A 23469-nucleotide genomic window follows, 5' to 3' on the forward strand; every position below is an offset into this window, starting at 1 on the left:
TAATAAAAAATAACACCCATAAAAGTCTGGTTAAGAACTAGAAGCACTTCTAAAAAATAATGGTATTCTGACCAGAATCTAGACTTTCATTCATCACACTGATTAATTTCAAGCAACTCACAAGAAAAACGCAGGCACTGACAAATCAATACACAACCTTCATAATCACAATACACAGTCAATGCATAATATTCTCTGAAAGGTGACTCTGCAGGAAGATATTAAAGATTAAAAAAGCTACAAGAAAAAGGTATTCCAGAGTAAAACAGTATCTTAAGACTTCTTCAAACCAACTCCCCATTTGGTTGAAAAAAATATGACACATTACCCTTCCTCAAAATTTCATTTTGTTCCAAACAGTAAGTACAGCTAAGTGTATAATCCAAAACCAGTAGTTCTGCCGCTAAAAACCAGTAAAAAAAAAAAAGGGCAGCAGACAGAAATGTAACAGTATGCACAGAAGTCCACAGTTTGGCAAACGTACTAGAAGATTTAATTATTTTTTTAATTTGTCATTTGCACAAGCTGCTTAGTTTGAAAGCTGAAAATGTTTTTTTTTCCCTCTGGCATATTAATGGCCATCAAGACTTCTACAGAGCAATTCTTTTTCAGATAAAGCAGTGAAATCTCTTCTTGCTTAAAGGAGTGGTGGCCACTGGATGGCAGAATCTGTTTTTTTCCTGAAAGTGAATGAGTTGGAACATTCTTCAGCTTTCTGTTCAACAGCTGATCTGTCCCCAGAATTCTACACAAACCAAAGGAATTTAAGCAGAATACAACGTGAGTGCTATTCTCAACAAACACAATTTCATGCCTAAGACGGTGCTGTTTTCACATAAGCATGAATCAGTGTGAAAGACCACCAAGAAGCAACTCTTTCCACAAAGCAGATGATGATACTCAAAGCAGCTCTGATATGAATGTGTAAACCCTTTATTTTTAGCTCAGTAAGCTTTCCCATTCTTTCCTAAGGAGTTTACTATTACAACAACTACCGCATTTACAAGCAAATGAGATTACACTTAATGAAGATATTTTAAATTAGTCATTTCATTAAAAAGATATTTGTGCGTTGGTGCTCTAATGGCATTTTAAAAATAGGACAAAACTGTTAAAAGTCATTAAAGTAATAGTCTTGAATGAGTCCATATGATTCAGACTGCAGGCAAGCAGAGACACAACTGCTTTAACAACACGGTGTCTGTTCTAAACAGCACAGGCCATTAGCACTTTAGACACTTTTAGTCACGCAATTCATCAGTCAGACCTTGTAGTTCTCCAGAGTTTAATAAACACGACACAGAAGATAGTCCCGTTTTTCCCCAGGCATACGTCTGAAACCTGCTATGGTCTATAGCACTCTGAATTCACTGAATTTTTTTAGAGTTGGAAGGGACCATATAGATCATCTAGTCCAACTCCCCTGCTGAAGCAGGATTGCTTAGAGAACGCTACTCAGGACTGTATCCAGGTGGGTCTTGAAAATCTCCAAAGAAGGGGACTCCACAACCTCCCTGGGCAGCCTGTTCCAGGGCTCTGTGACCCTCACCGTGAAGAAATTCTTTCTCATATTCGAGTGGAACCTCCTATGTTCCAACTTGTGCCCGTTGCCCCTCATCCTCTCACTGGGAACCACTGAAAAGAGTCTGGCTCCCTCCTCCTTCAACCCACCCTTGAGATACTTATAGGCGTTAATAAGGTCTCCCCTCAGCCTTCTCTTCTCCAGGCTAAAGAGTCCCAGCTCTCTCAGCCTTTCTTCATAAGGGAGATGCTCCAATCCTTGAATCATCCTCGTTGCCCTTCGCTGGACTCTTTCCAGTAGTTCCCTATCCCTCTTGAATTGGGGAGCCCAGAACTGGATGCAGTATTCCAGTTGTGGCCTCACCAGTGCAGAGTAGAGGGGGAGAATGACCTCCCTCGACCTACTAGCCACACTCTTCCCTATGCAGCCCAGGATTCCGTTGGCCTTCCTGGCCACAAGAGCACATTGCTTGCTCATTGTCATTTTGCTGTCTACTCTCTCGCCCAGAACAAAAGGGTGCTAACTACAAGTTTCATTAAAAACCAAGATCTTCTTTCACTCTCCCTATCCCTTTATGCATTAACACCAGTTGACAGAAACAGCTTGTCAGATGCAGTTAACCTCAGTATCACAAATTTTCACTTGTGGCCCAATGTGGTCTTAAGTCAACTTCAAGGTACAACACCAGCATTTAAGTAGCAGCTTCTAAATTCAGTATTGGTGTTCACAGACAAAGCTAAGTGTTATCTAATCTATCCAGAGCAACACTGGAAAAAAAATGTAACCACATTTAATTCTTAGAAGTTTATCTAGAAAATATGTTTGGGTGTTATCTCCCTTAGAATTATGATATTTTATTGATTTATCTACAAGTCATTCTTGTTATAATCCTCATTCTAAAAGAGATTTTGTCTTGTCCACGTTCATTTTTCCAGTTTTCATTTAGTATTAAACAAACTTTCTCATGGTCTGAAATAAAAAAATGTTAATCATCTGTCCTAATTTTCATAGCATAAAACTACCTAAAATAAATGCTTCACAACGATGACTATAATAATATTAATCCCCATTTATCACAAAGATAATCCACTGCACTCAAACCAAGTTTAAACTTTCAGCGTTTCCCCTACTCATTGGCTTAATTTTAATGTAGATATATTTTAATCAAAGGGTCTTCTGTACTCCAGATGCAACAAATCCCATTCTGCAGTCAGTTGTTCTACTGCACTTTCAGTTAAAAAGATAATTTATTTAACTGGTAGCAGCATGACTAATCCATGCTACTTTACAGAAAATCCATGAGCCTCAGGAAATGAAGTTCTGGCATGTAAATAATTTCTAGGTCATCTTTCCCCATTGCTGTACTTTGGAATATTGTTGGTTAAAACATGTATCTATGCATACACACTCATACACGCACACAAATATATATATATGTATACATATGTACATATACATACATATTATAATACTTTCCCATTATCCCTTCAAATTATGAACATTTAGTAGTTTCCCGTGCTTCCTAGTTATGCATGTATACACTTACAGCACTTTTGTACCAGTGTAAATCCTATTTTGGTGCTGAAGGTACACTCAGAAATGAAGACAGATGTTATACCTGGGGACTTCCACAGCCTCCCTCTCCTGATGATACTTTTCATATTCTGCTACTTTCATGGAAGTGGCAGCTCATGAGACTTAGGAACAATAATAAATAAATAAAAATATAATTATATAAATACCATAAAAGTAAAATTATTTTGATATTATGTTAGGAGTGCTATTTGAGAATGTAATTTCCTACCTTCCCCAAAGACTGCAATGTTGTCTTTCAGAGTGCATATATATATTTTAAGCAAAGGCTCATAACGTGTAAAAGAAAAACTGCATGATGTTTGGATCTGCTCCATTTAGCGCCAAATTGTATCAGTGAGATTTCATTGGACTTAGGGGGACAATTTTTGTAGAAACAAGTAGAATACAAAAGATATGAAAATTATATAAGCATACCAAATAGGATTGGCTTTGAGTCATAATCACCATTACAATTTCTTCACGTAAGTACAAATTATGTCTCATCCAAAGTGTACTACCTGAAGAGTTATGTGCTATAAAGGAAGCTTGGAGTAAAACACATTAGACAGAAGCAAGTAAGAAAAGGCACCAGAAAACTAGCACCTGGTTTCAAAGCTGTACATGCTACAAGTGACTAGACCAGAACTAAATGCAATTCTTGTATAGTATGACTATCCATGTCACTATTAGTGGTAATCACAGAACCATTTAGGTTGGAGGTCATCTAGTCCAACCCCCCTGCTCAAAGCACTATCACCTACATCAGGTGGCCCACTACTGTGCAGTTAGCTTTTAAATATCTCCAAGGATGGAGACTCCACAACCTGGGAGCAGAGTTGGGCAAGATGTACCAGTGCTTGACCACCTCACAGTAAAAAAATGCTTTCCTGTTTTTAGATGATTTTTCATGTGTTTTAATCTGCACCCACTGCCCCTGGTGCTGTCACTGGGCATCACTGAGGAGAGTCTGGCTCCCTCTTTGCTAATCATTTTTTCTCACATCAGGTATTTATACACACTTGCAAGATTCCCCCTGAGCCTCCTCTTCTCCAGCTCTCTCAGCCTCTCCTCACATGAAAGATGCTTCAGCCCTTTAATTAGATTAAGAAGCCAGAAGAAATTCCTCGAAACGACAGATAATGAACCATAAGGATAAAATTATACTCTGACGTCCTACAGAACACAGAATCACAGCTCATGAGACTTTCTGGAATATGCTTTTAATTTGAATTAAACACCACCTTTTAGACTGATTTTTAAAATTATGACCGCATTCACTGATTAATGTAATAGGTATGTACGTAGCAGTAGTCAGGGAAATTTTGATACTTTCAAGTTATATTAGTGTCATTAAATTCAAAACAAACACTGCAAAATTTTCCTAGATTCTGATACACAGTTCACAAGAATAAAAAAGTATCCAAATATATGTATCTTCATTATATATGAGGGGAATACCTCTGCTTAAAGCCATCACAGCACACAAACTGTGACATTTATGATGGTTTTACTTTATTTGGAATGCTGCTTTTAGATCCTGCTTAAACATTTCCCCTCCAGACTTTCAGACTTCATGTTTGCCAAGATACTGAAACTGTTATTTATCTGACAGTTATTCAGTTCTCAGAAACATGGAACTTCTGGACAGGCCATAACAGCAAGTGCTCTTCAACAAACTTTCATTAGAGAGGAACCAGTCTCCATCCGGAGGAAGTCCAGAACAGTTCCATTAAAAAACAAACTGCAGTTGAATCTAGTAGTAAATAAGTCTCCTACTCACTATGGTAACATAGGCACTTCCGTGGAAAAAAAGGAAGCTTTGGCACTTCCTTGCCAATAAAAAAAAAAAAAAAAAAGAAAGAAAGAATAAAAAAACCCCATGTCTGTGTATTTTTTTCTTTTTTTAAATCACCAGTTCTACCATCTGCTCTCTTGAAGAAAGAACAGAGATCTATTCAAAAGCAAGAGTTTTTAGGGAAAATATTTAACTTCATATATGACAGCAAAGAGCTAACACCCCTGAAGTAATTTCAACAAAAATCCTTTTAAGTCTATAGCTACATTGCCACCAACGTTATCGAAACTATTCTCTTCACAAGATACGTTACAGAAACAACTGCAGCAGTCATACCTTTTTTGTAGATTTCTGAATTATTCTATCACTTATTATTGTATTAAAAATACAACACTAAGAAATATTCTTTCAATGTATAAATTAAAACCAAAGACATTTGCATGTATAGACCCAAAATCAGTTTGATGGAAATGATGGAAAAGCACCATAGCTCCAAGGCTTTCACTGCTCTGAGTTAGAACACTGAAACAGCTTGGGGAACCTCCTCCCCTCACTGGGAGAATTCTTGTGTTCCTCAGCCTAGTTATAATATGACAAAAGTTTATAGACAGAATGATTAAACCCTGTGGTGATTTGATTTGAGGAAACAGATAACAAAGTGTTTCAGAAAGATTTTTCCATAAAAGCAACTATTTGTACAGCACAGCAAAGGTACATAAATTTTGGCATCCAAATAGATGCACAGGCGAGATTCTGATTTGAAACTATTGTAAAGTCAAAAATATCTGATGCCAAGAGAATTATAGCAATGAAATGGAGATCAGAACATAGCCTCTTAGAATTAGACACAAAAATTACCTTGAAGTAATGCAGCTAGTAGGAAAACAGCAGAAGGAAAATTGGGCACAGTTGTGGCATTTCCTAATAACATCAGAAATTAAAATTTTATGAGGATAGAAGGATTTCATTTTAATTTCCTCACATTTCATCCATATTAACAGTATCAAGTAAAGAGTTTCTTTCCTTTCAAATTTAAAAAGAACTTAATGCTATACAAAGCTAAGAGCACAGAAGAGCGAAATACAAAAATCTCTACGAAGTTTAAAACATTTAAAATGTTTTTAACCCCTAACAGCAAGGTTCCTACTGGATTGCTATGTATTGACATCTCCACTACCACCATCTCCCTGACTTTTCTAGATGGAACAATCATGTAACTGATGTTTATACACCACAGCCTGTTCTTCAGGTTTTGGTTGCTTTCAATTCAGAGAACACTCAATTTCTTACACTTGTATACAACTAAAACAGACTCCTAGCTCTGCTGATGGCATATTGCTCCCTTAATTTATTCCCCTGGGAAAACACAGTGCACATCTTTAAAAGGAAAGAGAAAAAAAAAAAAAATCACTGTTAGAGGCACACTGCCTCAGAAGTAACTGTAATCAAAGAGTTAATACAGAAAAACCTTTTCTAGTTGTTCAAGAATATAGATACTGCAAGAAAAAGGGAAAAATCCAACAGATAAGAAGGAAAGATAACAAGGGCATCGTGAAAGGAATTCCCTAAATTCTGGCCATCGATGAGAAAAAAGTTACTCTAGTAACACACAGAACAAAAACTGAAGCCCTTTTATGCAACCAATACAAAATAGTTTTAGCTAAATTTTCCTTATGGTACGATACGTGACTACACACAAACTACTTTTTGAAAGTTGAATTCTTGCATGAATAACCATTGCTGAACTAGTTGGCAGAATTTTGAAACAACTGCATCATATCAAGAGAGATCTAATTTATTCTTTTCTATCCATGTTCTTGTTGCAGTTTTGAAAGAATATGTCACTACTAGCATTACAAAAAATAAAATTTTCTAAGCAGTAAGTTGTGTTGATGAGAGCATACATTCATCTCAAAAAAGGTGTGACTACTGCAACTAGCCTAGACAGGTAATGGCTTTAAACTGAAAGAGGGGAGATTTAGATTAGATATTAGGAAGAAATTCTTTACTGTGAGGGTGGTGAGACACTGGAACAGGTTGCCCAGGGAAGTTGTGGATGCCCCATCCCTGGAGGTGTTTAAGGCCAGGCTGGATGGGGCTTTGAGCAACCTGGTCTAGTGGGAGGTGTCCCTGCCCATGGCAGGGGGGTTGGAACTATATGATCTTTAAGGTCCCTTCCAACTCTAACCATTCTATAGTTATTCTGTGATTCTGTAACTGGAAAATCTAGTAGGGATGGAGAGTACTGACAGAAAACAGCAGATAGTTTTTGGTCAAACCTGAAAAATGGTGACCATAATGAAGAGACAGACATCAGACAAAAGGAATCAAAGTCCAGACCCTCCCATACCATACAGGCTTATGTGAATGACTGACGTATGGGTCAGGATAAAGGCACATAACTTTCTAAAGGGGTGCATCTGGGCATTTCCATTCAGCAATTCTCAAGATTTAGATTAATGGAAAATAAAGTCACTGAAAACTACATAATCACAAAAAAATGAAAAGCTGATGAAGGAAGAAGATGGTACTACAGATTTAACAGAGCTTTCACGCATACTTTGAAAAGGATACATATTGCAGGTTACAACTGGACCAGACCTTTTGGTTTGCTGCTATAGTAGCTATTGATATGCTAAACAGACTTGTTTCTGATGTAGGCAACTTACTGATCAAAATTTTAGAGAGGCTTTCTTATGCAGCTTAAAGATATATTTCACAACAAGCCAAAAAGTCTCCCATCTAACGATTATGCGTGGCAGGGAGACAGTCTCATGCTTAGAGGTTCAGAAGGACAAAAGTCCACAGGTGTCAAAAGCAACTGGGAGAAGAATCAGGAACACAGGAAATCATCTCCTATACAGTCTCAGATGACGCAAAAAAAAAAAAAAAATCCCCATCCTTTTCAGATTCAGGGAACAAAAGCAGAGGAGGAATATTTGCACATAAATTTCCTTCATTATATTACATTCGATGATAAGTAATTCCTATAAATGGTTAAATAAAATCTTCCTCTTTATTTTTTTTTCTTGCAAATGAAAAGTTCCTATTTTCTTTCACCAGATTAATTTCCAACATGCTGCAGAGGAAATAAATGGTTTCTACTATTACTGTTGTTATCATTACACAAAGCACACCTATTTATTCATATGAAAAGAAACTCCACTCTGATGTGTTCTGCTCCGATATTCTAATTGAAAGATTAAGTAGCAGGATAATCCCAATTTTCCAATTAGAATTCAGAAAAAGTATTTTGTTCGAATAAGATACAAAACACACAAACAGAATCTGTTTCCCGCTTTAAGAGCCTTCACATTACTTGTTGCTCCCTGTTGTTCTGTAGACTCAAATAACTACAAGTCTTCAAAAGTTTTAAAACTTCCACTATATTAGCAGTCACCATGTGATCTTGAGGTTAGTGGAAACTGCAAGTCTGAGATGAATAGCCTATCAGATATAAAGTCAATCCTCTAGTCATGTATCTCCTCTATCCCAAAACCTTTTAAAAACATTTACAACTATTTGGTGATTCCTAACAATCCCTTGATGGATAATCTCAGTCCCATTTCTATTACTGAAAGACCTGGGATATTCTTATCCTAGATAAGAGATTCATGTCTCAAGAAGAGTACTGAAACTTGTGCTAATTAAAGACAAACATTAAAATCAGGCAAACTATAATTTATCTAAAATATTTTCAGTGAGAGTTAATTTTTCAAGTGTTACAGCATATCAGAAATAGCATACACTTCCTTCATCTTTGAAAATTCTCACTTTGAGATTATATTTCTTAAAAATGAAAAACAATTTTGGTCTTGAGTATAAATTTAATTAGAATTTTCTGTATTTCTCTTTAAATTGAAGACCCATTAGTCCTAAGAACAAAAGCTTGCCTTCAGGTATGCTATCAAAGTAAAGCAGACTTCTGCATTCTTCTTCCACGCTCGTACCACGAAATTCCATTGAGAAATGGCTATCCCCTAAACAGGACGCAGCAGAAGCATATTACTCACTCTCCAGTCTTAATTATCGAAATGACTAAAACCACTTTGAGTTGTTTTCATTAAAAAGTTTACAGATACCTGCATGTACTTTATACCAAAAAGTCTCTATACGGTCAATGACATCAATGTGCCTCCCTAAAGAATAAACAATGAACTTTTAACAAGGTGTTTTCTCAATTTAAATATTTCACTTATTATGATCACTTAGTGAGGTCAACAAACATAACAGCTGCAAAGTCACCAGGTAGATATAATTGGATTTCAAATGTTACAGTGATTAACAGAGGAAAAAACGCTGTGAACCAGAAAGCTGGATTTCTTTGAGCTACATCCAGCTGCACTGTGGCAGAACACGTCTCCCTGAATGGCTTCTTGGATTTTGTTGGTCATTGGTTTTACTCTACAAAATTTAATACATAAATAAAAGTCACTCAATTTATAGTCAGTTCAAAATCACACTTTGGAGCCCAAATACTGTCTTGCTTTGCAAGCAAATTTAAACCTGTCTTTAAGAGAAGGGCAACAGCACTTCATACTATTATATACTTTTAAAGTATATATATCTTTCAGTAATTTTATGTTCAAATAAACCCTAATTAAGTCAATACTATTTTACGCCCAGAAAGGCATCAGTTCTATCTGTTCATGTTCACTTGTTAATGTAGAAGCCACTTCAGGATAATAATTTCAAACTGTTTAGTTTAGCTTGCCCTTAACACATGACACAAACTGTTTCTTCCAAATAATACTTAACAAAAATAGAAAAACTAACAGAGTGCTATGAAGGGTAATTATAGTTGAAACTAGTAATAATTTTAACTCATCAAGTAAAAATGAAAGAATGGCAAACAGAAGAATATTCCCAGAGGAACAACTACTGCTGTCATAATCTTTCTACAACTCAATTTTCTTCTCTATTTCAGTTAATTTCACACTACTGCTAACCAAGAAGGTAGCACTCTTTTACAATATAGATGTTAAATGACTTTATCTTAAATTTTACAAGGGAAGACTACAAGCACAGTCTTTTTTTTTTTTTTGTCTTACAAGAACAAAGCTACTTTGTTCTCCCAAATCCCAACTAAACCAGCAGCATTCACAGAAGTTTTTCCACCTGAGCTGTCGTAGGAAAATTAAAGGTAGGTGAGGGATGGTGAACTTGTGTGGTAAGGTCCAAACATGCGAGAACAATAAAATTTCAAGTATTGACAGACAAAAGGTATGACATATTTGGGAAATGTGTCTAATGACTTATGATTGTAAAACATTTTTTTGTGTGCTTTACCACCCACAATGAATCAAATATGCTGCAATGAAGAAAGAAACATATACTTTCACAAAACCCCGAGATCCATCTCTCAAACTAAGCCAAACAAAAACTGGAAACCTGCTCTTCAGTAGCATAATCTTTTCCACAGTGACTGCATCCTTTAGTAAGACACTATGCACAGTGTAGCTGAGACTTTTAGCTGCCATATCTGAATTTGGTTTTATTAAAACAAAAAATAGTTATGAGAATGAGAAGCTTTCACAGACTCCTGTTGCTCAGAAGTGGTGTTCTTTTGGACAAAAAAAAAACCCTCCAGATTTTTTTTTTTTTTAATCATTTAAGTATTCAGAATTAGTTTCACTGGTTGAATCTTTACACAAATTAATATCCTGACAGGTAAAAGCAGGTACTTTGTTAAATTACTCTAGCTACAGGCAGATGCATCTATTCCCACTGTGGCTCAGCAGGTGCTTTTCAGCAGCTGGTGCCCTTTACTGGTTTGCCTTTGTAAGTGCTCCCATCAGATTTTCAACCGTTTCAGAGACAGCACTACACAATATACACACACTTGGCAGCTGTGTAGAAAATGAAACAGGCTTAACATTTTATTCAAATCAGATGCAGTCAATTTTACCTCATGTTATTATTAAAAAGCGCGTATCGTTATTCATATTTACTATCTGCATGAAAAGGAGCGACCAAAATGCCAAATAACTGTACGAATATGCAACTCTCCCATGACAGTATCTACTAAATATTTTTTAGCATCTTTTGCTTAGTATACATACACAGCCATGCTAGTTTAAAGAACAGACTAAAAGAAATTACATTCTCAGTGCAGATACTCTCAGTATTAGATTTTACCCCATATCATCAATTAATTGCTCGTCTTCAAAGCTACACTGCCCAAGAAGGAATAACTCAGATTTTACAGAGCTCTTTTCAATAAAACAAGTTGTACATTACTAGTACTTAAAATAAACAGACTATCTATAAATGAGAAGATCTGTTTCAACTACAACTTCACTAATGAAATTTGAAAATCCTATATTCACAAGAATTTTTTTTTCTTGCTGTATCTATATTTATCAATGTTTTTCACATATGTTTTCATTAATATCAAGCCTTTGAAAATAAAGACGTGCATAAAAACACAACCCAGACTGACACAACAAAGGCATATTTATCCATTTTTTATAGCATCTTTGCCATCCTCAACATCTCTGGTGTCTTAAATGTGGCTTGTTCACGTAACAAAACCGTCGAACTTTTAAGATATTAAAAGGCTCTTATATGAGGATGTAAACAGATAAGCCCACACCAAAAATAAAGCAAGCTATAATGTTTTATACAATATACTATCCTCATAGCATTTAGAATCTGATGTTTAAAGAAAAAAAAGACAAAAGCCTTCTTAAAAAGAATATAAGCACAAAACTACAAAATGTCTTCAACTAAACTGCACATGACACTAGGACAAAGGCAACTTAAAGAACAACAATCAGATTGTGTTTTAAGCAGTCAACTTTAAGATACTACAAGGTAAGGAAAGGCAGTAAGTTATAGCTGAATAGCAAGCAGAAGCCTACTAGCCAAAAAGAAAAAGATAATTTTTCACCTTTGAGAAAAGTCATCTGAAGAATGTGTTTACATGAGCTCAGACAGCACATACTGCAAAGGAAACCTTCATTTAGCCTGATTCTAAAGGAATCAAACTTGCCCATTGTCAAACCAAAGCAAATAAACCTGTTGTGAGCCTACCAAAAGACAGGTTTATGACAGAGAACTATTCTGGAATAAGAAAAAGGTTATGTTGCAAGTTGTTGCATTGGCAGTTTTAAATCAGGGAAATATTTTACAATCTGAAAATGTGGGTGCAAGTGGTTATCTACGAATGTCTCCAATAATTCCCATAACCCAAAATTTTGAGAAAGTATCTCCATTACTTCCCCATTCTTATGGGACAATAATAAAAGGCTGTTTTCATTATATTTCTCTGGTGAATGTTTTTACAATTTGTATAAAAATAATCTGCTTTTAAATGATCACATTACAGCGATTCAATTCACAACATCCTACCAAAAATAAAAGCCACATCATATGAAGAAAGACGTAGTTTGAGCAAATACAGGCTTCCATCTGAACAGTTACATAAAACCTAATTCTGAAGCTCCCGAGCGACGTGATGTATTTGCTTCCTTTACCTTCATCTCTCCCATCCCAAAAGAGGTGAACTATGGCATTACTTCCACAACAGTGGATTAACACACATTGTTTCCATATGTATGGGCTCCTGGCTCAGTGAAAGCTGCTTTTTGCCCTTCATAAAATCTGACATAAGATCATACTTCAGTCCTTGGCTCTCTCTGATTATTCATCGCCTCTCTTTTTTGCATCCTACATATATCTATATAAGGAACACATACTGGCTCAACTATCTTGTTTGCATGCAGATCTTTTTTTTTCATTTAAAAATAAAAAGGTAAAAGTCTGGCAAGCTGAGGGAGGCAAAGGGGAGGATATATAAAATAGTGGTGATGGGTCTGTTAAAAAGCATCTGTTATTTTAAAAATCAACTCTACATTAATAGGAAACATATACGTTGTATACACCTTGTGTATAAATGAAGTATCTTTTACAAATATACTTTTTAAATATCTAAAATTTATATATTACTGTCTCTTTTATATCTATGATAATATTGGACTGAGAATGGAAGAAGCATCACGGATTAAGGCAAAGACTCCAGTCATGTCACACCTGCCTAATGCAGAGATGTTTCAGAGAATACAGTTTCAATTTCTCATCCTGTGTCAAGAGACGGGTCCTCTCAAAGACTATAATAGTGTCAAATACATCTTTTTGCTGAGTCAAAAATCATAGTTTTCAAATGCTAAGGGTATACTACAATCCTTACTTCCAGGTACCACTGCCTTTCAAAATGTTTTTTAAAATATCTGTACAAGTTACAAAATAACATGCTCTGGAGGAAAACCATGAAGTGGCTGAGATGAACATATCCAATACTTGTTCAGCTCTTAAGAGCTATCACACACCTGGGATGCGTATCTTGGGAAAAGAAGTTGTATTATGGGTTTTGTCAGAATAAAGAATGTCAATCTCTATTTCTTGCTTTTTTATTTTTAGAACAGCATTGATATCACTATCACTGATGACACTTCCTTTCTTTCTGTGTTTTGCTATTGCTACCTTATGAAAGAAAACCTTTATCCTCAGTCTACCTCTTCTGAGATAGCGCATTCTTTTCTCATTCTCATTTCAGCACTAGCAAAAGCTCTTATTCTGATGTTATAGGAAACCAACTTTATATATTTTGATACAGGTTTCAGAGATGCAAAAATACATTTCAGGAGAAAGCAGATATAGGTGGAACCGTGTATAGAACAATAATCTCAGATTATTGGACAAAATTATCTCAATCAGTTCTCAAGTAATGAAAAAGTACTCATTAACTCACATACTGAAGAAAATTAAGCCAGAACTTGTAGGCTTTAAGATTAACAGTGTAGAATCTTAACTCCAATGTTCTTGTTACCCTGTTATTGCACATATTCTACCTTTGGACCCCCACTCATAAAATACGAAGACAGACCGCGATTCCTAATATACATTACCAGCTATTAAAAACATTGCATCATGACCTACATGGCTTTTTTCCTTGTCTTAAGTTGGGTCTAATGATTACAGAACCTTCCTTAAAGCAACTCACTAGTACACTTAATTGGATAAATGACAGGATTTCAATAAAATTACAACTATTTTAAAAAACTATTCAATTCAGTCCAACTGTCAATTGCTGTTTGGAAAAATATGCAACTGAAATATACACTAAGATTAACTTTGGAATAAATGGTCCACCATTCTGAATGTGAAAAATGTAATTTATGCAAAAACATCCATACTTCCTTTTCAGTAGACTTACTTTGTACAATTGTAAAACCAAGAAAACATTACAGGAAAAAAGGGAGTATTGATTTTGTAATAATTCCTTCACATAATGCAGAGAAAAAAAAAACATTTCTTATTTAGACCATTAAGTAGTGCTAGTAAAAGGAAATGGAAATAACATGAAACAAAGAAATAAATCCTACCTCGAATACCCACTTTAGGTAAAAAGCTGAAGTCATTTTTCACCAACAGCAATTTGTTAGATAAAACCTGTTTTCACAGTCTTGAAGAGGAACTTTCCCTGACCCGAGTTTATGACTTTAAAGGTACATTTATTTGGCAAAAAGGCTGGCACAAAAACACCTTTATAGTAAGTACAAAAAATATATTTCAGTAATGGTCAAGCTGCATGTCAAGCAGCCAAAGCTAATAAATCTAAGCTTGTGCTTACTCCATTTTTTAAGTTCTCGTTATTGAAACAGCATAGCTAGCATGCCACTTCCACAAGTAGTTGTACCGTAATACTTCAGGCTAAACTGGTGTAACCAACCAGCTACGTATAAGCCGCGTGTGCTTATACTGTGGTTACCTAGTCTAGTGGGAGGTGTCCCTGCCCATGGCAGGGGGGTTGGAACTCGATGATCTTTAAGGTCCGTTCCAGCTCTAACCATTCTATGAAAACACAGCTCTCCAAATAATAATAAATGCCAGAAGAATAATGATCTACACATCAAGTTGGGGGTGGGATTTGCTGCCCTGCAGTAAGGAAGAACCCTTCCCCTTTGCGACTCCTGTGGGACACAGTGCACCCCCCTTCTGCCATTGAATGTTAGAGATGTTCCCAAGCAAGAGCACAGCACCCTCCACACAAACCAGTAGCTCCTGCTCCCAACTCAACAGGGCTAGGATAGGAAATAAAGAATATGAGATGACACTGGTGAAGTCAGACTGTGGCAGGAGGTGAAGTAGTTCAGATCACAGCGTGGAAAGGCAGGGGTGACAAAGCAGAAAAAGGAACAATGCAGATAATAGGAGAGTGCTAATGCCAGCGCTTTATGACAGATGCTATATTATGCTTTTATGGCTGCTAAATTGTGAAAGGTTAAGCCACTCCTGATCTCATATTTGCAGTGCATAATGGGATTAGATAGGAATGGTAGCCACAAAAATACGGGGTTTTTTGGTAAATTTGTGTCATGATTTTCATCTTAGCATCTGGATTACTCCAGGCACTGATTCCATGATGCTTTAGAAAAATTTGCTCGTGGAATAATTTAACCGTGAAGTTAAACACTTTAGAAAAGCTCTGATCCTTTGCAAGGAGGATTTAACTACATTAAATACTTACTTTGAAAATACTAGCCATAAGATTTCAGGTAATATAGTGCCAAACCTAGCTAAAATATGTTATTTCTTCATTTTGGTGTGCAGTGGAAGGTGCCTCCTGATTACACTGCCAATCCTATAAATTAACCCTCCTGTTAATGCCTGTGCTAGTTTAAGGCATTGCTGCTCCCTTTGGTGTTGGTTCACAGAAGTTTTTTTCTTTTGCCTTATATTTGTACAAAAGAAACAAATTAAAAAAATTAGTCTATATATGGTTAAAATGTGGTTTGTTAGAATTAATACTTAGAGGACTACATTTCTCTCATCTCTTCCCAACCTATGTTTACGTCAGCCTAAGGAAAGGAGAAAAAAGTAAGTAATCTGAACTAATACTTAAAAACATTTAAAATGAAAGATTACCTCAGCTTACATGATGCAGAGGTTTAGCTTTTGGCTAACAGTTCAAAATATAAATGAACTCCTTATCATGAACTCAGAACTGACCTTAAAAGCTTTGAAGATAAAATTTAATACTGTATTCTGCAATACGCACGTTACATGGTCAAAGATTCTACTCAAACTGCTGACAACGTGTCCAAAATAACACAACTGATGAGAAATAGCTATAGAGTCCTTAAAATTACTTTTGTGTAGATGAAAACATACAGACTGAGAAGAGAAGCTCCTATGACACTTCAAAAACTCTTGCATTGATACTCAGTTGAAAGTGAAACATTTGTTTGAAAGAATATAAACTAGCCCATTTAAGGCTAATTTTTACCTTCTGGGCTTTTAACGGGAAAATTAAAGGTAAATTAAACTTTTTGACAAGTCATTTTCATTACCAGCATTATGTTATGCCTATACCTTACAGATTCTCCCGTAGAGCTCCTTTGTCTGTTAAAAGACAGAGGTGACACAAATGCAAACTAGTAGCTGAATAACAGAATTTTCACCTGATAGGTAATGTGAATATTAAATTGAATAATGAAGACTTTTAGTCCTTAAGTCCCGTCACCACCACTGACTGCCACCTCTGCTGCCTATTTGAATACTTATGCTACTACCAGCTGCGTTTTCTAAAAATACTTTCTCTGTGAAATGTGCTCACTTAGTTACTCAGCACAGCTTCTCCATTTGTCTTTGTATATTCCCAGACCCACTTTTGTCAACACACCTGATACAAAGCATTAGTGAAGAATTAATTTTATTTTGTATTGTTACCATACTCATGCTCTTTCTTATTGGTCACAATTCATAGTGAAGTTTACTACTTTTCCAGTCCTTTGGGAAAATTGATGCATTTCAGGTTTTTAACCTCGAATGAGTGCAAGTACCACTGGAAACTTTCAAATCAAGATGTAGGATTATTTATATTGTCAATGGCATACTTTTTTTTTCCCTTAAAATGAAATCTATACCAGGCACTAAACCCTTTCCATAAATCAAATCTAAATAGAAGTACACTTCCCTCTACAACACAATAAATTAAAACATTAGCTGTACAGTAGTTCTCCTGACTACCTACCTTCTCAAGTCTTGGGCAAGGTATTTCTCAAGTGAAGAAGAGCCCAGAGGAAGGCCCAGGAAATTTTCTAATTGTACAAAAATTGCAGTACTCTGTACCTGAAGCAATGACCTGTATGTCCCACAGATGTCCCTCAAGTTTCAAAGAGGATGTTTAGATGGAAAGGTCAAAATCTTCTGTAGTGCAAACCCATTTTTATTTGTTATCTGGTCACAGCTTCTCACAGCAAGCAAAAGAAAGCTGGACCTTACAAAACAGAGCCTGTTATTTCCAAAAAAGTACACAGAAAAATAAGGGATCACTGTCTTTTATCATTATTGTGTAGGCAAAGTATCTCCAGAGAGGTTACCAGCAGTTTATAACAGCCATCCTCTCCCCAGCAGGCTGACACCTCCCAGCTTTAAGAGCTGAGGGAGGACTTATGTCCCACACTGCGCTGACCTGCCCCACCTCCTCCTCCTCACAGTGGCTCTGTGGCAAATAAGAACTTAAACGCTTAAGCCTGAAAGTAAGTCAATAAAACTGTTCCTGGAAAGTAGAAAAGCAATCTATTTTCTGGATGTAAAAAGACAATTTTACAAGGAGAAACACCTTAGCAAACGCAAACTATTTGTTTCTTTGAATTCTGGGACTAACAGGTCTTAGTACCTGAGGCAGGGAAACAGAGCCAGAGCTGGCTCTCGGCACAGCAAGAAACTCACCAACGTGTAACAGAAATGGGACTGGTGAAATGGAGAACAGATGAGAACTAAACGGATAAACTTAAAGGAAGATGAGTATTTATCAGTTTTTAAAACCACCAAGATTTCTCCATAAAACAGCAAGTGCTTGGACATCTGTGTTATATATCCCTGTGTAACAGCAACAATAGACTATTTGGTTGTTCTGAGCTTTTCTTCCTGGGGACCTTTATTACTATTGGCTGCACGTATACTGACTCATTAAACAGAATGAATACCTTCATCTATATCTTTAAACTAACTGAATGTCTTACAGCAAAACCCTGCTACTAATGGCATCTCATAATAGTCAACAGTAGCAAAACTCTCAACTTCCTCATGATGCCTTTAGGTGTTGCTACGAGCTATCTACACTTACATTTACTGTCGCTTCTCCTCCTTGCAAATCTATTTATATTTTAAATAACCTTGCAGACATATCTATACAGAGATATGAGAGCTATCTTATAAGCACCCGTGATTCTACGATATGTGCTAGGGAGGAAGCTAAAAACATTTTATTTTTCTGCTTTTTCTTATACTAGTTCACCAAAAAAGAATAAACTGTACTGACAGAAAATCTTCTTGCCCTCTTGGCAAAAATTTTAAGCACCAACCAAGATTTTATGAGCTTTAAGATCTAGAACAGCAATACCAAGAAAGCAAAAACAAATTTTGCCCTAACCAAGATACTTATGTCTTGACCAGGTATATCTTAAAAAATACATACATTGGCAATTTCAGCCTCTTTACCTGAATGAGAAAAAGGTGTTATTCAACAAGATTTAATTCTGAGTCTCACTCATGGAAATAGGATCTGACAGTCCTGCAGTTGGACAAACTATTAATAAATTTGTCATCTTTTGTTGCAAACTGATATCAAATTTGGGGGTGGGAATTATACACATAAGTATCCAAACATTCAAAATTGTATTTGTTGTTGACACTCCTATTCGATGTCATGTAATAGGAAACATATAGAAAAGTTCTGAAGAAAACTGTTTCTATTTCAGAATTTCACTGTAAAACTGAAAAGTATACCTCTTGATGATACACAACCTACAAAGGAGATTAATTTTTTGTGAAATTTGTATAATTGATGCATTTGTAACACTAATTTTAAACATTGTATGTGTAAAAACCTGAAAACCATGTCTTTTAGGTAGTTATTTTTCCATCTGAACTACATTTTTTTCTGAAAAAAGTTATTGTCTTTCGAAATATTGGTACTTCTTGCAAAAAGCTTACAGATTAGTAGGTAGTATTTTCCTTAGCAGAAAGACATTTCATTGCAAAAAGCTGTCATGCTGAAAATTGTCATATAAAATGTCGCATTTTACAGCTGCAGCAGCTCAACTTTTCTATCTAGTTAAGCTGTCAGTCACTTCATAAACATGGCATTAGTTACTGTCACCCAAGCAGAAAAGAACAGATTCCAATTCTAAAATTAAACTGTCTTCTGTTTTAAAAGAGTTAAATCTTTACGTAAGGCATAATCTTTACTCAGAACCCCAATAAAGTGCTCTGGGTAACCAAATTAGATTTATATTCTCATTTCCTGTTTTCCCATAGTGAAAAAGGTGGGAAACATTTTTCCATGTTGTACGCTGCTGAAGAACTAAGAAACATAAGACCTTCTTCATATGCACATACAGCTTGCTCTTTATGTCCCTGTTAAAATCAATAGCAAAATCTTCCATTTATCAACAGATTTGTCATATACAATGAGAAGTGAGCAGGTACATGTGATGGAGTACTGCAAGTTCTAGACTGTAACTATTAACAAATTTAGTTCCCTTCCATCAGCTTTTTCATCATTAACGTTTATTTTACTTGTATTTTTCCCCTCTGCCCTCTATTTTCTATCATCAAAGTTTTGCTAATAATGATTTGCCTTTTTCTGCTTAAAGAAGCACTATTCCAGAAGCTTTTGCATTCCATACAGTCTATAACACCACAACTCAATACCCCCAACAAGGCATCATACTACAAGACTAGTCTCATGGACTGCAAAACAGCGCTGTGCAGCCACAAGCCAAAGTGTTAATGCACATCAAGTCTCCATGTGGTCTCCAGAAAGAGAACAGAATCGCCATAATCTTATCTTTTCATTTCAGTGATCCGGGTCACAGCTCAAAACCATAAATAGCTGAACAGGTAATGCCAAAAGAACTGGAGAACTGCAACTCATGAACAAGCAGTTTAGAGCAGGAAATTCTTGAATCAGAGTCATCATGAAAGGGATTGTAACACTGAAATACATCCCCCAACAAATACTCTCAAAAGCAGTAGTGAAGAAACTAACTGGGTGCCTTTACACATCACAAACCACAATATTGATTAGTAATCTTTTTCAGTAATTTTTTTGTAATACAAAGTAAAAGATAATTTAGTATCTTCAAAATGGTTTACTTACCTCATCTAAGTCTTTAATATAGACAATTTTCTCTTCAATACCAATAGGCATTGGTTCACTATGGGGGATCTTCACCTCTTCATACATCTTATTGTTTTCTCTCTGAACTGCCTCTGGTAAGAACACCTATAATAGTATTACAGGAAAAGTAATTGAAAGTATGAAAACAAAGTGTCATTATGTATAACCCACTTTAAACAATGGTTGGTCACTTTTCTTCAAAAAATGAATCCAAAATAAAAGCAATTCTCACCGATTCATTTTATGAACCCCCAAAATGAAAAATAATCAGTTTTACTACTCAGAAAATGGTCCCCAAAAGACAAAAAAGGTAACTCTATTTTATTAAATTTCAGAAGCCATTAAGTCTAGAATTTCATAGAGCATTCATTTTATTACAGTCATTTCAATGGTTTCAAAAAGATATAAGGACAAAAATATGGTATTTTAATTATTTAAGTGACCCTAGAAAAAAACCCCACCAATACATTAATTGACAATGAGATTACTTCTTCTAGAGTCAAAATGAAAACAGAATATACGAAAGTGTTTAAAACCCTCTGCAAAGATGCACTGCTTCATACATTGGACTCTGATAAGGAGGAGAATCTCTAAAGGAACAAAGGGAACCCTGCTGCACATTATTCACTGGGAAAGACAGACTACTGAAGAAGGGTCATGCACCAAACACATACCTTTGCACCCCCAATGAATGCTGATGTTTTCATAGCTTCAGCTCGGGAATCATAAACGTGCGGGTAATGAATTTTTTCAAAGTCCATCTCTCTCTGTCTACCTAGGACCGGTACACTTCGAGCATTCAAAAGTGCTAGTTCTCTGTGAGCAGAAAAATAACTGTGATAATTCTGTCCATTTTAGGCAGCCACCACAAAAACTGAATGTAGTATATTAAAGTCAGAGCAACAGTAGTGGAAATTTAAGTAAAAAAATATTGCATAATATAATTAACAAAGGAATTTTAAAGTGTTATCATCTGGCATCAGTTAAACCAAGTCCTTATAAAACACTGTTTAGATAAAAACCAGAAGTGCAATCCAGTAAACACAAGGCTTTCCTAAATGCAGTTTTGCCTCTTTTTAAGCAATACAGCAACATGTATTCACAGTTAAAATACCAGTCACACTATATTTTTCTCAATACAAAATACAACAGCTTATTTGCTCTTTATCCTCTCCCTCTACTCCTCCCACTACCTTTAGCAGACAACGTGGAAAATAGTACCCATTAATCTTGAGAGGAAAAAAAGAAAGATAGTTCTGATAGATTTAGTACCGACTTCATAAATCTTAAGCAAGTAGTGTGCATACAGGAACTAAGAAAGATGGCCTGCCCCTCTAATCTGCATCTCCAGCCCACATAGATGAGATCAAAAAGAGTCTCATTAAGCAGATCACTTCTTTCTTTCCCTGAAAATTAGGTTTTCATATTAAAAAAAATTTCTACACTCGTAATAAAACGTGACTTGAAGTCAGAATCACCTAATCACCAAAGCAAACTAAAAGAAAATAAACTATTATGATATGTTGAAGTAGCAATTACAACAGAAGCATTTCTCAATTTTGGCATTTATTACCTTTGCATCCGCAGCTCTTTGGGATCAAAGCACATTAGTCCTTCTCCAGAAACTTCTCCATCTTCCCCAGCTTGTTTCTCTTTTCTGGCATTTCGCTTTTCTTCCCGACGAAACTGTTTCATTAACAGCTTTTCTTGTTCAGACTGAATTGTAACTTGACAACCATAATTGGGCTTAGCATTTTCTCCTATAAACTTCTTGCATTGTTCTGCAATATGGTAATAGGTATGCAGCTCCGTAAGTACTGAATTCTATCTTTTTTTCCTCAGTTTTCTTCTAAAGGTTAGTTGGGGGCGGGGGGGTCCAGGGTAGGGTGTGGGGGGGGGAGGAATGTGTTTCTGAAGGTAGTTTAGCTTAATTTAGATGACCATGCAGCAGTTGGCCTCAAGAAATCTAAAAGTACCAGCTCATGTCCCAAAGGTAGGACATTTAATGTTACCATTGTTAAGCAAACAAAAATTCCTCACCCCAAAATAAAAGGATGGGCTACTGGGAAAAGGAAGGGCTGTTTTTCTTTTCTGTATTTATGATGACTTCATCAGCAGTAGAAATGCCACTTATCTCTCCTCTTATATATATATACACTGATGAGTAGAATGGTGTGAAAACAGATTAAACAGCCTGTTTTTTTTTTAAAACAGCCTCTTCACATAACAATTAGTGTACATTTACTAGATAACATGATTGTATTGAAAGAAGCACACTCACAATGCAATTTCCCTAAACAAGTCAGAAAAGAAATCCTATTCTGTACAACCAGGAGGACTCCTTCCTTAATGAGGACAAGCAGCAGGTTTGAACAAAGAAGAAACAGAACCACAAAACAACGACAATAAACAATCAATCCAAGGGAGCAGGAAACCCCAAAAAGCCCAGTCACATTTGCCCATCCAAGACCATTACTGCCCAAAACCAAAACCACAACATCTTATATATGCAATAGGGTGGAGAGATTTGTCTTGGAACTGTATCAGTGTTTTTAAACTTGTTTTCAAAATTCTGCAAACAGATTATTAGTTTATATAGGTTTGACTGAATAGTATATACTTGATTCAATTATGTTTCATATGTACTTTTGCAGTCAAACTCTGAAGCCGAAAACTTGAAAATTTTCTTTTGCATCAAATAAACCCACTTGACTGACATTTTGAACTATTTCTGCTGCTTAGTTTTTACCTACAGTAACAGTGAAACTCCCACATCTCACAGCATGCTTACTAGATAAGGTGACTATAACTTGTTAAACAGCATTGAAAAAATTCCAATAAACTGTCAGAATGTTCACATTAAAGCCATCATCTCTGCAGCTTTAACTCTCTCTCTCTCTCGTATTAAAAGGGGACAATAATGCATGCAATTCCCTGACTACATTTAATTCGGACTGAACGCACCAGGGCAAAGAGCTGTTACTTGATTTGTATGATAAGCACAACAATCACCTTTACTGCTGTGGAAGTAAATTACATAAGAAATAGTCAAATAACACAGCACACTACAAAAATGCAGTACATGTACAGCTCCTTGACTTGTGCTTATTTTCTCAAGACACAAATTACTCAAAGTTAACAAAATTTCCACAGATACAAATGATATTCTTCCCCAAATGCAATTCTGGAAAGATGAAACTTCAATCCCCATTAGAAATACAATCTTGATCAACTTAAAAGAAAAAAATCCTTATTAGAAATAACAAACTGAACTTAGGGCAGAGCATCTTCAATCTCAGAAAAGATACTCAAATATCATTTTCTTTACCACAGTGAAAGAAGGGTTCTCTCACCAGTGAAAAAAGCATACCATCAGTAATGCTT

At 35.8% G+C, this 23469-nt stretch overlaps 1 protein-coding gene across 2 annotated transcripts in view; it reads right to left on the reverse strand.

The window, feature by feature from the left end:
- Positions 1-23469, reverse strand: part of ASCC3 (activating signal cointegrator 1 complex subunit 3) — a 252340-nt gene that overhangs the window by 201783 nt on the left and 27088 nt on the right. For both annotated transcript variants that reach the window (XM_074150229.1, XM_074150228.1), the window contains exons 5-7: positions 21659-21866; positions 20760-20901; positions 20065-20190 (exon numbers count right to left, since the gene is read on the reverse strand). In XM_074150229.1, coding sequence (XP_074006330.1) covers positions 20065-20190; positions 20760-20901; positions 21659-21866 — 476 coding nt within the window. The remainder of the gene's footprint in view (positions 1-20064; positions 20191-20759; positions 20902-21658; positions 21867-23469) is intronic.

This window comes from Numenius arquata, chromosome 7 (assembly GCF_964106895.1).
Source record: "Numenius arquata chromosome 7, bNumArq3.hap1.1, whole genome shotgun sequence".
In the NCBI taxonomy this organism is placed as follows: domain Eukaryota; kingdom Metazoa; phylum Chordata; class Aves; order Charadriiformes; family Scolopacidae; genus Numenius; species Numenius arquata.